Below are 16892 nucleotides of genomic sequence, written 5' to 3' on the forward strand. Positions count from 1 at the left end.
CTCTCTATGGTAAAGGAGGACCTGCCCCGGAAGCTATACTGGTCATGTGCTATATCAGGCTACCTCCCCCTATGGGAGGTGCCTGATTATTGTTGTGCTTCCTGGCTTGGTCTGCTGTGCCGTGTCCCTGCCTGGCTATGCGCTGTATTCAGGTCCTGTACTCTGCCTTGTACTCTATTGTGCCTCCTGGCACACGTTCTGAATCTTCACTTTGCTTCTTGCTCAGTTGTGCCTCCTGGCACACTCTCTGATCCGGTGCTCTGTCTCTTGCTCAGTCATGCCTCCTGGCACTCACTCTGTCCCTGTGCTCTGTTACACCTCCTGACACAACTGCTGCTCAATTCAGTACTCTGTTGTGCTCCTTGCACGCGTCCTGCTTTGCTCACCTCCGGACATACTACTCGCTACACGCCATACGTGCTTACGTGTACCTGTCTTGCACTATCCTGTAGTTGGCGCACTTCCGTGTACACACCTGTGTTCCCTAGTATCCTGTACCTTCCTTCAGTCACACTCACCCGTGTCTCCTGTGAGCCGGCCGCCTGGTGCCAGCAGTCGTGGTACCTCATCCCCTGGGGCTTGCTCCTGACACTCCCTGTATAGGGGGTGGTCCTCACTAGGCCAGCTTGCCCTGGGAGGATTGGTGCCACGACCCAGAGGGTCCACTCCAGGAGTCGTCACAATAATTTTGACAGAAATACAACTGAGGTCTTCATTTTTTCTTTGCTGATAATTGCCATTATGACTTTCCATTTTCTTATTTTATATTAATAAAATTCTAGTTTTCTGTGTGGGAGTTTGTTTTCTGTATGAATCTGTCACTTTTTGCCCAATTAGAATGTCACATGAGCTTCTGCAGGGTCGAATTCATCATAAAGTTGATTTAACAGGGGCTTGCATTTTTGTTGCAGCTACATATTAGCGGTATGGCATCATTAGCCGGGAGAAATGAGACTACAGTATATGGGTAATAACAGTTAACACTGCACAATTGTTTTTCATACAGTTCCACTTCAAGTGTTTAGCTGAGCCATTAGACTATTGATTTTTGCCTCATGAATGCGAACGCTTCTATCTTGTCTGTATTTCAGAACGAGCAGCCGATCTTCTCGAAGGACGGCAGAAAGTTTTTCTTTGTGAGAGCAATTCCGCAGTTAGGTCGTGGGAAATTTCACCATATTGCAGTTTCTTCATCACAAGTAAGTCATTGCTTTGCAGGACGGTTCACAAAACGACTAGCGGCTAAAGATATTTTTCTTATTATACTAAAAGTGCTGTTTGGGAATTGTATGAGATTTTATCAAATTTATCTAAACCTAGCAATGGAAGAAAATAATGATAACCCACCTTTCCCATCCCCTGCTGTTGCAGGATAACTGCTCTGTTGGTCCGCACATGTCCGATACAATAATTGATGTACGGCAATGCTTCAGCGATAATGTGCAATACGTGCCAGCATCACTGCTGAGACCAGTGATTGGCTGCAGCATCCATGTGAATTGTACATGATCAGCTGCAGGACCGTCGGGAACCACCAGGGGGAGAACTGGAGTAGTGGGGGGATTTGAAAGATTTTATCATATCAAAACCCCTGTAATTCATGGAGACCTACTAGAGAGATCAGATCAGAAAGAAAGACTTAAAAGACAGGTTTATAAAGGACAAGATTAGAAAGGGATAACTGTTTTTTTGAGGGTAGGATTGTAGGGTCGGTGGCCGAGCTGGGGGGGTGGTCCTTCATCATACTGCGCAGAGATGAACAGAGACAAATAGAGGCCATTTTCGGGTGCAACAGGTCCAAGCTTTATTCACTCGCTGTCCGCCTGACAGCCTCACAGCATTCCGCAATTTTCCTCAAGGCTCTCCGGTTACAATACACCACAGAACACCATACTTTCGCCAGGGACGTATATATACGTACCGTCCCTTTACTCTTGTTGACGCTTTTGACAGGTCCGTCACTGTGGCCGCCTTAGGCCCGTAAACCAACAGTAAATTCACTGGTCACAACGTCTTTCTTAACACGGTATCCGTAACCTCTGTGCCTCGTCGATATAACCTCTGTGTCTCGTCTATATTGCGGTATTCCTGTCAGGACCACCCCCCTGACGTTCTCTCTCCTCAGTCCCCCTGGTTTGGATTCTCCTCACAGCACACAGACTGTCACAGTCCTCCTGTCACTGGAGCTCCCCCTGGGGACTGGAACCTTCTGGAACCCTCCCTCAGTATTTATAGCACTCCCGGTCCCCTGTCCCTGTAACTCCGCCCCCCATGACCAACGGTTTCTAAAGCCCTAAGCTGATGTCAAGTCCTTTGCTCACACTCCTCCCTGCCATCTAATGGTCAACCCAAGGTACTGCACATCCACTACACTTTCCTAGCTGTATCCCCACTGTAGTAACTGACACCTGTCTAAACTGTGCAAACCTATCTTTCTCTATACTTACACGTCCGTCCATCAGGTCACCTTCCCTACACTCTCCCTTCCTTTGTCCATTGTCGTCCTCGACAATCGTCATCGCTGCCTTCGTCGTTCTGAAGTTTCACCTACACTCTGTTGTCGGACCAGCTGTTGGGCCAAACCCACTACCTGCGGGGGCCGAACCATACTGGGAGCACTATGCTCTGAGCAGCCTACTGCAACTCACCAGCGCACATGCCACATGACAACGTCTTTTAAATTGGCTAGGTACACCCATATTCTCTCTATGGCATGTACCTTCCCCTACTCTCCCCTACTGTCACCTTCCACTATTCGGTACGCCATGATCGAGGTATCACACCTACCAGATCATTACCAGCGCCCGCCTTCCTCCTTCAGGGGTGTCCGTGGTGTTGGGGACCTGACCTAGGACGGCTGTCTCTCTCACGTCTTCCAACTCTTTTACCCATCTTTCAGTTACATGTCATGGTCGGCGTCTCGGTCTCCCAGACTCTCTTCACACATAGACCCCTCTTCGGATCTCACACTTCCCGTTGGTCCCACAGACCTTCCCTTACCCGGACCTGTTGCATTTTACTTTGGCATATTATACATTAAACAACTTTATAATAGCACAAGTACCCATTTTTATATATTTTTTTTTTTCCATTTTCCTTTTGCTTCTAAAACAAACATATAACACAAACATTGCATGTCTTCTTTCTCCCCCCTTCCTTGAACCTGGACACTCCTCCACTTCTCCGTATCCCCATTCTGTCAAGTTTCAAATAAGCAAATAACATCCTGTAAGAGGAGCATACTAAAAATAAACTCCGCAAATAAAGCATTTTTTTTTCTTGAAACTAGAACTGTTCTCCCGAACCTGCACTACAGTGCACCGAACTCTCGACAGTCTACTTCACTACGCAGTGGCTAGTAGTGAGGGACCCCACAGCTGTGGAGCCCCCCAGAGATACAGGGAGTGTCCACAACAGTCCTCTTTACGGGGGGTTCGCTTTCTTGGGGCTCCGCCAGTACTGCCACCGCATAATATCCATGGGGGCAGTATTCTTTATAGTAGGAAACCAAGTCCCCTTCCTTCAGAGCCCGACCATGCCATATGGAGGCCACATTCACATACACCTTCTGGCCAGTCATGTCACGGATGAAGCCGTACCCCCTGTCGACGTTGGTATATACCAGCCATCACCGTGATCTCTGCACTGCCATGCCAGCCTCCCCCTTTGAGTGGAGCAGGCTCCATACCTCCTGCTCCCGAACTTTCTTCTGTTTGATCACCTCCGCGACCCAAACGGAGGGAGCCGCGCCAGTCCCAGAGTCCGGTGGGCGGGACTTTGCTGGAAAAGCGCATGGGGCAGAGGCGGCCGATGATATCTGCGGCCCAGCAGCCGCTGGGGCTAGGTGGCAAATGGGGACAGCCGGGTCCTTGAGGGCTGAAGTCACAGGGCCTGCTAAGTCGGCCGCAGCCAGCTCCAGCGCCGGCATAACCGCGGCCTCAGGACAAGCTGCATCCACTACTTCCAACGGAGACGGAGTAACGGCCGGTTCCAACGATGCAGCTGCTATCAGCAGGGGGAATGCAGCAGCGTCTTCTTTGGGTGAGCTCCGCACTGGTGGCTCCGGGCGGGGTAGCTTGGGGACTTGAGCAGGGGCCTCGCTCAGCTCTGCATACACTACCGGGCCCGATGTACCTAGGCCTTCCGGTGTGCAGGGGGCAGCGTGCTGCGGCAGAATGGTGGGGGCCGCTTGCGGAGGCACTGGTGGGGCTGGGGGTACTCTCATCTTCCCCGGCACTGCAGCCTCCATCACATCAACACACGGCTTCCCCCGCAGCCTTCGTCCCTCGCTCCACTGTCCTGCGGGCCTTTCCCCCAGACTCGGGGGCTCCGCTGAGAAGTCCTCTGCCGGTATTGGTGGCGGCCGCTCTCGCTGACTCCGCTCAGGCTCTGCTCCCCAGCTCAGCATCCCGCTACCAGCCCGTGGTCCTGAGGGCGACTTCTGGCACAGCTCCATCTCCCACCGCCATTGCCACTCTTGGCGGCCGATGCCCCGACGCCCGCAGCGTCTCATACCGTCCATTGGGCAGCAATCGAATGGCGCCAGACAGCTGCAGCCAAGCTTTTCTTCTGTGCCACTCCTCCTGCTTGGTGGGGCGTTGGCAGGCCTTTCCACCCATCTGCCAGGGTCCAGTACATGGGAGCGTCGGCCTCTGGGCACATACTGCTGTCCACGGGGGTACGTTGGAGGGGGCCCCAGTCCATTCAACATGACTGCAAACACCCGGACCTCTCCCCTATGCTGTAGCAATGCCTCCCCTGCGCTGTAGCAATGCCGCCATCTTGCGCAGCACCTGGTACCGCCACGGATCTTCTGTCAGCACCACTGAGTCACCACAGCGCTCCCAATTTGTATTCCACAGGTAAGCCAGTTGTAATCCACAGGTGTTTCCACTCCATGCAGCATAGTCCAAATCTCTTTCCATTACTTGAGGCAGGCCTGCCGCAGAAGATGGGGTATTAGCGGCGGCTATCCTGCCGACTACGCCAAATGTAGGGTCGGTGGCCGAGCTGGGGGGGTGGTCCCTCATCATACCGCGCAGAGATGAACAGAGACAAATAGAGGCCATTTTCGGGTGCAACAGGTCCAAGCTTTATTCACTCGCTGTCCGTCTGACAGCCTCACAGCACTCCGCAATTTTCCTCAAGGCACTCCGGTTACAATACACCACAGAACACCGTACTTTCGCCAGGGACGTATATATACGTACCGTCCCTTTACTCTTGTTGACGCTTTTGACAGGACCGTCACTGTGGCCGCCTTAGGCCCGTAAACCAACAGTAATTTCACTGGTCACAACGTCTTTCTTAACACGGTATCCGTAACCTCTGTGCCTCGTCGATATAACCTCTATATTGCGGTATTCCTGTCAGGACCACCCCCTGACGTTCTCTCTCCTCAGTCCCCCTGGTTTGGATTCTCCTCACAGCGCACAGACTGTCACAGTCCTCCTGTCACTGGAGCTCCCCCTGGGGACTGGAACCTTCTGGAACCCTCCCTCAGTATTTATAGCACTCCCGGTCCCCTGTCCCTGTAACTCCGCCCCCCATGACCAACGGTTTCTAAAGCCCTAAGCTGATGTCAAGTCCTTTGCTCACACTCCTCCCTGCCATCTAATGGTCAACCCAAGGTACTGCACGTCCACTACACTTTCCTAGCTGTTTCCCCACTGTAGTAACTGACACCTGTCTAAACTGTGCAAACCTATCTTTCTCTATACTGACACGTCCGTCCGTCCATCAGGTCACCTTCCCTACAGGATCACACTATTGTTTTCTCCACTGTCGAGAAAAATAGACCAATTACTATGATCAGACTTTGGTTAGTGTGTGAAATGGAGAGAAAAAAAACAAAAAGAAAGTTTCTCCATTTTCTACATTGTGCCAGTCCATGAAAATGGGGTCATCTGAGTGTGTTCCAATTTTTTTTCACAGACCTATAGACTTGAATTACTTAATTTGATCTGACACTAAGATCAAAATCGCACGTGTATTCAATTTTTTTCTCTGGAGCACTCTGGCCAAGGAAAATAGATCCGATACGTGCACAGACACAAAGAATATCATAGGTACAAGTGCTTTATGTGAAAACCATGAATAGCACTTTTATGAGAAAATCAGTGGTGTGCACGAGCCATTAGAGATGGCGCCACATCTGTGTCAAATTTGTATTAGCGCAGATCCATTGAAGCAAACAGAGCTGAGCTGCAATATCGCAGTTATGCTGGGCACAAATCCACAAAGCCAGTATAAGGCCAGGTCCACACTGAACATGTGAACGTGACCTTAAAAAAATGGTGTCCCAGACCAAATTCAAAGAGGGGACCCAGAATCTGAAATACTACACCAACAAGAACAACATCATAATAATGTCATAGACCTTTTATAGATTGTGCATATAGATGCGACTACAAGGCCACAGCCTCAGTCCTCACTGTGACAATACATTTGTCATAATTAATTCAGAATTTTTTTTCTTTTTCATGTCAACCTTTCCATTTATCTTTTAGGCTAACAACAGTAACGACAATTTACAATCCATTACCTCAGGAGACTGGGATGTTACCGAGATTCTCGCATATGATGAAAAGAATCAAAAAATGTAAGTAGATATTATCAAGCATATAAGCCTCATATTACTTTAATAACAGGTACATGAAGGCCATGGGTCAGTAACGGCTACAAAAGAGTTAAGAAGTAAATATTGAGACACATTAACTCACCAGAATTCACAATATATGTCTCCACATACAAAAATGTTGATAAATCCTCTGGTATTTGATTTTCTATTCTTGTAACAAAGTTCGGCATCCTTTATAGCATTGGGGGAAGACATTTTAAAGTGAATACATAAAGTAGTGTTATCCATAGCGACCATTCTTTCTTAATATTCACGAAATTGACAGATAGCTGATAAAATAAAAGTCCACTGTATTACACGTTTTTAGGCATGGGGTCTAAGGGGCAACATTTCTCCTTGGGGAGAGTGACATGCTTGGCATGTCAGAGTGATGAGACTTGTAAGCTATTTATGCTCCTCTGGGAAATTAAATATGCAAATTTTCCCTTCAGAGAGGAAGAGGACTAGAACTCTAGGGTCACCTATTGGAAGCTGCAATCCTAAAAGTCAATATCAGATCTTTAACCAAATTAGATCTCAAACTTTGCACTGATGAGGGGCAACACGCTGAAACACTGCATCTGCAAATTGAAATTCTGGTTAGGCTTTTATCTTAAGTTATATTGCATTGCTTGCTAAAGAGTCAATATTGACTTTTAGGATTCCAATAGGTGGTGCTAGAGTTCTAGTCCTCTTCAACATCTTTATCAACGATTTAGATGAAGGAATTGAGGGTAAACTGATTAAATTTGCTGATGACACAAAGCTAGGAGGGATAGCTAATACTAGAGAAGAGAGAGAGAGGATTCAAAAAGATATAAATAAACTGGAGAAGTGGGCAGCAACTAACAGAATGGTTTTTAACAGGGAGAAATGCAAAGTACTACATCTGGGCAATAAAAATGAAAAAGCATATACAGAATGGGAGGAATAGGGCTAAGTGACAGCACATGTGAAAAAGACTTGGGTATACTAATAGATCACAGACTGAATATGAGTCAACAGTGTGATGCAGCAGCAAAAAAGGCAAATGCAATTCTAGGATGTATTAACAGAAGCATACAGTCTAGATCACGTGAAGTCATTATTTCCCTCTACTCCTCTTTGGTCAGACCTCATCTGGAATATTGTGTCCAGTTTTGGGCACCACATTTTAAAAAAGACATCAACAAACTGGAGCAAGTTCAGAAAAGAGCGACCAGAATGGTGACCGGTCTGCAAACCCTGTCTTATGAGGAAAGGTTGCAGGATTTGGGAATGTTTAGTTTGCAAAAGAGAAGACTGAGAGGAGATTTAATAGCTGTCTACAAATATCTAACGGGCTGTCACATTGTAGAAGGATCAACTTTATTCTCATTTGCACAAGGAAACACTAGAAGCAATGGCATGAAACTGAATGGGAGGAGACACAGATTAGATATTAGAAAAAACTTTTTGACAGTTAGAGTGATCAATGAGTGGAACAGGCTGCCACGAGAAGTGGTGAGTTCTCCTTCAATGGAAGTCTTCAAACAGAGGCTGGACAGACATCTGACTGGGATGATTTAGCAAATCCTGCTTTGAGCAGGGGGTTGGACCAGATGGCCCAGGAGGTCCCTTCCAACTCTACGATTCTATGATTCTATGATTCCTCTTTGAAGAGACAATTTGCATATTACATTTGTAGGTAATACTTCATTATGAAAAATACGTAAAGCAGTCCATAGACCATAGACCATTAGGTGGCTGTTACATAACTCAACCGGCTGGTGTTACCATTTCTGTGCCGGCTGTCAGGCACTTAGAGCATCTGATTTCCAAGGAAAAAAATGTAATACACGGGTGAGGTTTTCTTATCTAGTTGTTTACAGAATCAGCCTTGAAGGCGTTTGACAGCGCTTCATTCTTTTCTCTTATATACTGGTAATATACAGTACTTGCATTCTCCCGATACTGGAGGATGACATGATATTGGAGGAATAATCTTCAGCTTGAAACATTCAGACAACAGCAAAAACATATCTGTGGTCAACTTTTAAGACAAGTTCTATGATGAATCTTCACTTGGACTCATAATTGCAGAATGTAATAATGAGTAGTTCACAGAAGTGATTCAGAAAAGAAAGGAAAGCAGCAGGGTGCAGTATTTTTACCTTTTTATCTGAGGTGCTCCTAGATGTGCATGTGAGGCTTCACTCACACATCATATTTTTGATCCAAGCGCTGCCTATGAAAAAAAACAGACAGCACTCGCACCAATATTTTTCTATAGGGTTGTTCAGATGACCATATTTTCACAGTTCTCATAGAAAAAAATCACAGCATGCACTAGTTTCTGTAGCGCCGGCCTCCCTGCACGTTTCTCCCCTCCCCCGACAGGGATGAAGACTCACTCACCACTGCAAGCCTGTCCTTCATTTCCTTCAGCCCGGGCTGCTGCCCAGTATCTACACACTGCTGGCACTGGATCCCTTTAATAACTGCTACTGTATAAAAGCTGATGCTGTGCAGATTGCATACTGATAATAATACTGATTAAAAATCCTTCATTTTTCTGAATGATAGTTGGATGATTTACTATGTCCTTGAGTGATCTTAGCCTAACAGTATGTTCTGTAATAGGAGTTTCTGGTTAGGCCATAATAAAGCCTTTGGACATAATGGAAGCTCTGTCACTGCTGGAGGTGGAACACTTAGGATAAAGGCAATAAAACCCAACAACAGTATATTAAGCCCAATAGAATAATTGTATTAAATAAAATATGATTAAAATATACTCATAACAATATAAAGCACAGACGCAGCTGACTATAAGCAGGGACATACAATAACAATTTAACAAGTGACTATACGTTCACACTGTGCAGAGTTCTATAGTGAATTGCCCAAATGCTACTTACTGTTCCGGGATACAATTTTACTCTAGCAATGTAACTTGTAAAGCAAATGCCAACTAAACATATATGCACTTACATTCATTGCCGCTGGTTTGTACGATGTCCCAGCTACCCCAACGCACGTTTCGCTCTTTTTTCGACAGGAGGCATGTATTGGGGAGCAGAGAACACTGTTAAATGTCATCAGTGCACCTATCTCGGTGCTTCCTGAGTAGGTGTTTAGATCATGTGATCTGATGTCACACACATATAATTGGTGCTTCGGCTTGCGGACATTTGATGAATGTAAAAAATGCATAAAAAATACTACATGTGAAAAAGCCCTAACTATCTCTTGACGTTAGATGTTTGGGAAAATAACCAAAGGCTATGCTGTATTTTATCCAGCTTGATCCTTTGTCCTCTCCATATCTGGCAGCCAATCATCTCTCTTTCCCAGTGGTAATAAACATGAATAGAAGCCAATGGATTTCTTCTAGTCAGTTGTAAAGGTAGCTGGGGCTTTCTTCAAAACAAGCATCAATTAATAATCATTTTTAGTAAAAGGATAATCCCATCTACACCAACATATTTAAATATATTGTTGGCTGTATGCTAAAAGTATTAAAATTGAAATGTTATCTAGGAGTAATAATGTCTGTAAAGTGGTGTGGAAATAAAGGTGCTATATAAAAGAGAAAAAATAAATAAGTGTAGAAGTGAAGAATTCCTGGGGCAACTGCTTTCTGGCCTTCTTAATAATTCAGAATTGCTGCTAATGATATAACTTACTAACATTGCTAAGAGAAAGTTATCCAAAAGTTGCTAAGCTAATATAAACTGAAATCCTACAAGTCTAATGATGGCAATTGTCCAACCCGATAAAAGATGTCAACTCTTGCAAGTGCCGTCATTCCTAGCCACAGTGAAACATAATAAAATGTTCTTTTACTCAGTTTCCAGTTGCTATACAGAGAAGGCGTTCCGTGTGTTAGGTCGCAGATCCCGGACTCTTGAGGTCTGACAATCATTGAGAATTCACAAAGGTTTCAATGAGAGACTGTGAATCTTTTGATCAGTCTCAGCTTCCCACGTCTTTTCAAGGAGGAAGCTTCTTCTCAGCTCCTGTTGTTGTCAGAAGAGAAAAAAAAAACATTTAAAAAAATTCTGGGTGACTTGAAAAGGAAGTTATGGGTTTGTCAGTTTGACAATGGGCAAGATTAGTTAAGTGAGAGTGAACTCCCAAGATTACGGAATCATCCGGCTTCACGTGGCGATTTGTCACGTTTCACCTCTCATTATTCTGTCTCATAAACTATGACATGATTCCTATGTCCTAAAATCTAGGTGAAAGAAATTAAAATGATGAAAACTGGAGACTAATGATCAGGAAAGAAAAATAATCAAAAAGAAAAAATGTATTTTTCATGCTGTATTAAATAATCCTCTTTATGTAAAGGCGATTTCAGATCAAACATCGACATTGTTTCTAAAGAAACTGGATTAATGATTTGGGACCAAGTGAGGGATGGAAAATAGTTCAAAGTCACCGCAGTTTCCCCTACAGCATTTTAGGCTTAATTTATTTTTTCTCCTCTATAACTACCTGCTGCTACTTTGTATCTTTTATGTGAGACGTATATTCTCTATTCCCTATTTAATCTATGTTTTTAATTTCACATAGCTACTTTCTCAGCACGGAAGACTCCCCTACACGCAGACAGTTATACAGGTAAATAGGCTTTGATCTGTTACATTGTGCCGCGATGTGACTGCAGGGCATCTGAAAAGTAGCATGTATATCGTATTCAGGGTTAGTGACAGGCAAACACGAACAGTAAAGTTAGGGGTTCATACTGAATACCTAGTGTCTGTGCTCGGACCCTGAAAAAGGACTTGTCCAGGAAGCAGCTATTTTACCTGCGCTGGTTGTCAGCAATAGAAAGGACCACAGGTAATTTTTTTTAAATTATTTATTTCACAGGTGCTTGCTGGTGAATATTCCCCTCATCGTACACCTGCTCTCGCTGTTATCAGCAGACCAGGTGTAGGATGATGAGAGTAGTACTCTCATCAGCTGATGCCCATGACCAGTGGTAACCTTTCTACTGCCATTCATAGCTGCTGCCTCATATGCCATCATCTGTATGACAGTGTGGGAACCGCAGGGCTCTGACTGGCGGTAACGAACCTACCGCCGATCAGAGCCTGTGTTTCTCGCGCTGTCACACAGATGACAGAGTGGGATACAACCAATGTACGGGGCCCCCAGCTGGGGTCCGGGTTTGAGTTTGGGTACCATTCTGGTGCCCGAACCGAACATTTTTTAAAATGTTCGGCAGAATCCGACGTACCCGAACATTCACGGGTTCGCCCATCTCCATTTAGGATGTATGGTAACAAACATGTGTAATGATGTTTTCAATTTGTGTAAAATGGTTTCTTATGCACAGATACATTTTTAATAATTTGTTGATTTAGTCGTGTACATGAAGCAGTTATGCACCAGTCAGCTACCTTAAACGGAACCTGTCATGTCCGATAGCGATATAATATGCTGTAATGAAAGTAAAATGAGCTTTATTTCTCACAGGAGCTGCCAGCTTTCAGTCATGCAGGCGTTCCTGGAGCAATTACAGTCACCACTCAAAGTACCGAGAGCAACAACTGACAGCTTTCTCTGCACTGATGCCCTGTAGAGCCGGCTATCAGTTGGTGATAGGTGTGCTTATAGAAGCTGCTCTCAGCGCTGTGACTGGGAACTATAGTCACACCTACATGACTGAAAGTCAGCGGCTCCTGGTAGAAATAAAGTTCATTTTCTCCCGGCTGCTGCATTTTCAGTACAGTTGCCGGACACCTTTAAAACACTATTAACCATCAGATTAACCCTATATCCACAGGTTGATAGTATTATCGGACCTGACAGGTTCCCTTAAGAGCAGCATTAAATAAGTTCTTCTGCAACATTCTTTTATAGGAAACGTTCATATGAAGAATGATAGGGATTGACTGTTGGTGGTACAGATTAACTGAAGGGACTTCTCAAGAGTCAGATTATCTTAAACCTGTTATCTTTTTGGATTTTTTTATATCATGCTTAATTTTGGATATCTTATTGCATAAGCTAAAAGTGGACCAGACCATAGGATCAGTGACCAGGCGCACCTTTGTTGTTTTTCACATCATCACTTACACCTATTTGTTTATTGATTGGGCTGCCACACCGTCTGGCCCTACCATTAGTTCTTAAGGTAAAGGAGTTGTCAATGTTATCTCTATTTTAAAATAACATGCCCATCAAAATTTTTATCCTCTTAATATTTTACAATCATCATATTACACAGAGCACTGTGTATTTACCATTGCTCATGTTGCCTTTCTACCCAGCTAATTCTTCTCTTTTCCATTATGTCTATAACATCACATGATTAAAATCTGACTAGCTGAAGCTTTCTAAGCTCTATGTAGAAACAGGAGGTCAATTTTCACTGCACAAGTCATGAGTCACTGCAAACATCCTTGGCAGGTGGGGAGGAGGGAGCACCTAGGTCAGAATTTGAAGATGGGAATGATTCATGTAGAGAACAAAGAATTCCCGATTCTACATAGAGCAGAGAACAGAAAATAATTAACTGGTTAGAAAGACAAAATGATAAATTGCAAGTACACAGTGCTATCTAATATGATGACTGACATATATTAAAAGGATTAAAAACACACATGTGACATGCACAATGTGAACAAGTCTGTTGGACCATGTTCACTCCACCCTGACTGAAACACAAACAAAAAGCACAGAATGACAAATGTGCAAAAATACCTTGCAATAAGACATAACAGTAGTCAGCAAGTGCTGATGAAAGGTAATAACAAACACAGGGAATTTAGTCGATACGTTTTTTTGCAAAAAAATGTATACCAAGCTGCCTCACCAACGTCAAGGTAACCCGTATTGAAGCAGTCCCTATCTAATGTATTTAATACCTGAACATATGAACTGTGTCTAAATGAGCAGGATTAAGACAGGCACTTTCTGGTATGGGCACGTGATGCAAGACAGCTCCTTATGTGCATGTCACACAAGAGAGGGGTGGGGTCTCTCAAATCATGCATAAGCATGAAAAAAACTGGATTAAAAACACACATGTGACATGCACAATGTGAACAAGTCTGTTGGACCATGTTCACTCCACCCTGACTGAAACACAAACAAAAAGCACAGAATGACAAATGTGCAAAAATACCTTGCAATAAGACATATAACAGTAGTCAGCAAGTGCTGATGAAAGGTAATAACAAACACAGGGTATTTAGTCTATACGTTTTTTTTATATTAAAAGGATAACAACTTTGATGGGAGCGCTGCCTTAAAAAATGACTTGGAGGCGAAATTTTGTGGCACTTAGTAATATATAATTTAGTATTTCAGGTTCTACTCCAGCCCATACTATTGCGGCCTTCCAAAGAGAGCGCCTTCTCTACAAAATGGCTTCCGATTGAGGAGCATGTGACCAGACCTGTCAATTAGCTTAATTAGGAAAACTTTTTTACAGTTGGAGGAGGCTGACGGAGCGGACATTTGGTGGACATGAGAACTGTACAGTCTACACTAGCAATTCCAGGAGGAGAACCTGTAATACTTGTATTTGTGCCACAAAATCATGTCCTAATCACATTTGATTAGAGGGTGGTCTACAATCCTCACGAGTGGCCACCAAGCAGTGTATGAAGTGACGCCCCACCTATAATAAGGATCAATTCAATATATTAGTTATGGACACCCTTATCAATTTTGTCAGGAGATTATACTATTTTGCCAGATTATTGCTTGCCTCAATTAGGTGCAAATTTTACTTAATACATAAGTCATTTTTCTGTCCAGACTTTACATTCAGATAGTTATGCTGATGTTTCTTAAGATTCATGGAAGTAATTAGATAATCGTTACTTTGATATTTGCTTAGCTCTCTGGCTTTTTTTTCCCATGATGTGTCCATTATAGCTTCGTGTACTGTGAATTGGGAATAATGTAAACTAAGACGGATACACTTTACTTTGCTAATTATTTTCTTTGCAGTACTAACACCAATGGGAGCTTCAACAGACAGTGCATCTCGTGCTTACTGATTGAGAACTGTACCTATGTCAGTGCCTCGTTCAGTCTCACCCTGGAGTACTTCTTACTGAAATGTGAAGGTATTATAGCCGGAGCAATACATTATCCTGTCTACTCTGATGATTAATGGAGAAATATGTGATCAGATCATATGCCATCAAACCTATGCATGAGCAAACTCCTACCCCTAATGTTTTTAATGAACCCCTTAGTCACTATATGAAAAAAGGTACTTATTGTTTTCAGCAAATGGTTTCCCACACCTAGAAGAGATGTGTGTTCACAATTTGTGTTTTGCTTATCAATAAGAAGTGCAATTTTATTTTTTCTGTAAGACACGGTCAGATCAACCTACTGTTAATCTAAAGCATAGTAGGTTTTCTGAAAAAAAAAATCCAAAATGTCAGATTCTCCCATGCACTGTAACTCATTAATCACTCTTCTTGAGTGGATGATTCCCCTTCATTTGCATTCTACCAGCACTATTTGTGCCTGAACTTCCTTTCACTCACTTCCCAGAATGCATTGCTCCATCTTTTGTCCATTGACTTTACTGCCAAGTATTGAAAGCCCTACTCTCTGTTATGACTGTATTCAGCTTGACAGACAGGAGAGCAGGAGCAGAAAGACAAGGAGTCTTCGCTCACTGCCTGTAATCTGCTCTGGAATCTCTGCTGCTAGAGATGGATTAAGAATTAGACAGAAGGTAGACACATTATTATGAATTATGGAGTAAAACACCTTAAAAGGCCATAGGAGTCCAGCACTTTGTGTTTCCATGTCAGTCCTGACTAGCTACCCTAGTATGGGTGTTTAGTCCAAAGAAGAAAGCTGGACAGCACCGCTAACAAGCTCACACCTCTGGCTAAAATACTTCACAGAAGCCACAGCCGGCTATAACTTCCAAGAATACCCACAGGTGCTCATTCACATAAAAACCACAAAGTTCATAATATTTCCAAGAAAAAGAATTTGAATGGCACTCACCAGGTAAAAACTTTCAGGACTTTATTGGGGAATCCTTGACAGGAGAACGGGAGCAAAAAACAGGAGTAATGACGATCATTTTGCGCATACACTGCCCTTCCACAGGTCACTAGTATGGGTGTAGAGAGAGCTGGAAATGGATAGGGCATGGCCATGATGACCCATATAATTAATAAAAAGTTATATCACTTTAGTAATGTAACTTCAGAAATGTACACAAGCAAGTGGGAGGGCACCATCATATTATAGAGGGGATCAACCTGTAGCATGTCAATATAAATTATACATATCCAGGAAAAATAAACATACACAGCTACAGGGACCACCATAAAATATTCAATATTTATTCATGTGCAAAAAAGCCCAAACTGTTTAAAAACAGGTTCATGCCCACCTAAGGGAAATAACAAACCAGACCTACTGACACCTATGAATGCAATACCATGTATGAGAATACAACAATAGTGGAACCTACTGACCAAATGGTCTAAAATGATAAATGGTTGTCACCCAGTATAAAGACCTTATAGCATATAAGGAGGAATCCGTCTGTACAGTATATCTATGATAACAAGGATGTGACCATATATTAAAGCAGTGAAAATGCCATACAATATCAGACACTGAAGAATAAGATAATATTGGAGTACATAGGTAAACACAAAAAATCATGCAGTAGTGCCAGATAAGTATGAGAGCTATGGGCAGCGAATGCAGGCACTTCAGAAATGTATTCCTGTCCCCGACTGCAGAACTTTTCTGGCACCGGCACGCCAGTTAACAAACTCACCCAATCCATAAAGCTCCATGTACAACACCAGACTTAAAGGATCGGCCCCCAAGTTGCTGGCACTTTGGAGTTTTTTTTTTCATTTTCAGATTGCCTATTTCACACATTTATCAAATCCGATGAATCTGGCAATATTTTATTTTGTTTGCTTTTGTTAGAGGTGCTCTACATTTATTGGATATGTGTCATCTTTGTATGTAATTCTAGTCTTGTTAGTGAAGTGGGCATGGTCCTTAATTCCTCTCCATGGAAGTCTTCTTGAGGACCCAGCCTTATTGGCTAACAGGACTAGATTTACATATAATGAATAGGCAATATCTCAACAATGGAGAAAAACAGACAAGAAAATTAATTAAAGCAAAGCTGTCATCAGGATTTTGCTAAGTAAACTACAGGCTGAACTTCTCCTGCACTGGTTCCCGGAACACAGTGGGTGGAGCATGCGTAGGTTGAGAGCATTGCCAGTAGATGCTACTGCACATGTGCCGCCACTGTTTTGTTGAAGCTATTTTTTTTTCAATA

General features: G+C 43.5%; 1 protein-coding gene across 3 annotated transcripts in view; it reads left to right on the top strand.

Moving 5' to 3' along the window:
- DPP6 (dipeptidyl peptidase like 6) overlaps nt 1-16892 on the top strand; it is a 1805197-nt gene that overhangs the window by 1698757 nt on the left and 89548 nt on the right. For all 3 annotated transcript variants that reach the window (XM_073581572.1, XM_073581570.1, XM_073581571.1), the window contains exons 13-16: nt 1092-1199; nt 6510-6601; nt 11159-11206; nt 14555-14673. In XM_073581572.1, the coding sequence (XP_073437673.1) occupies nt 1092-1199; nt 6510-6601; nt 11159-11206; nt 14555-14673 (367 nt within the window). The remainder of the gene's footprint in view (nt 1-1091; nt 1200-6509; nt 6602-11158; nt 11207-14554; nt 14674-16892) is intronic.

This window comes from Dendrobates tinctorius, unplaced genomic scaffold, assembly GCF_039654945.1.
Source record: "Dendrobates tinctorius isolate UK_male_01 unplaced genomic scaffold, ASM3965494v1 ptg000070l, whole genome shotgun sequence".
In the NCBI taxonomy this organism is placed as follows: Eukaryota; Metazoa; Chordata; class Amphibia; order Anura; family Dendrobatidae; genus Dendrobates; species Dendrobates tinctorius.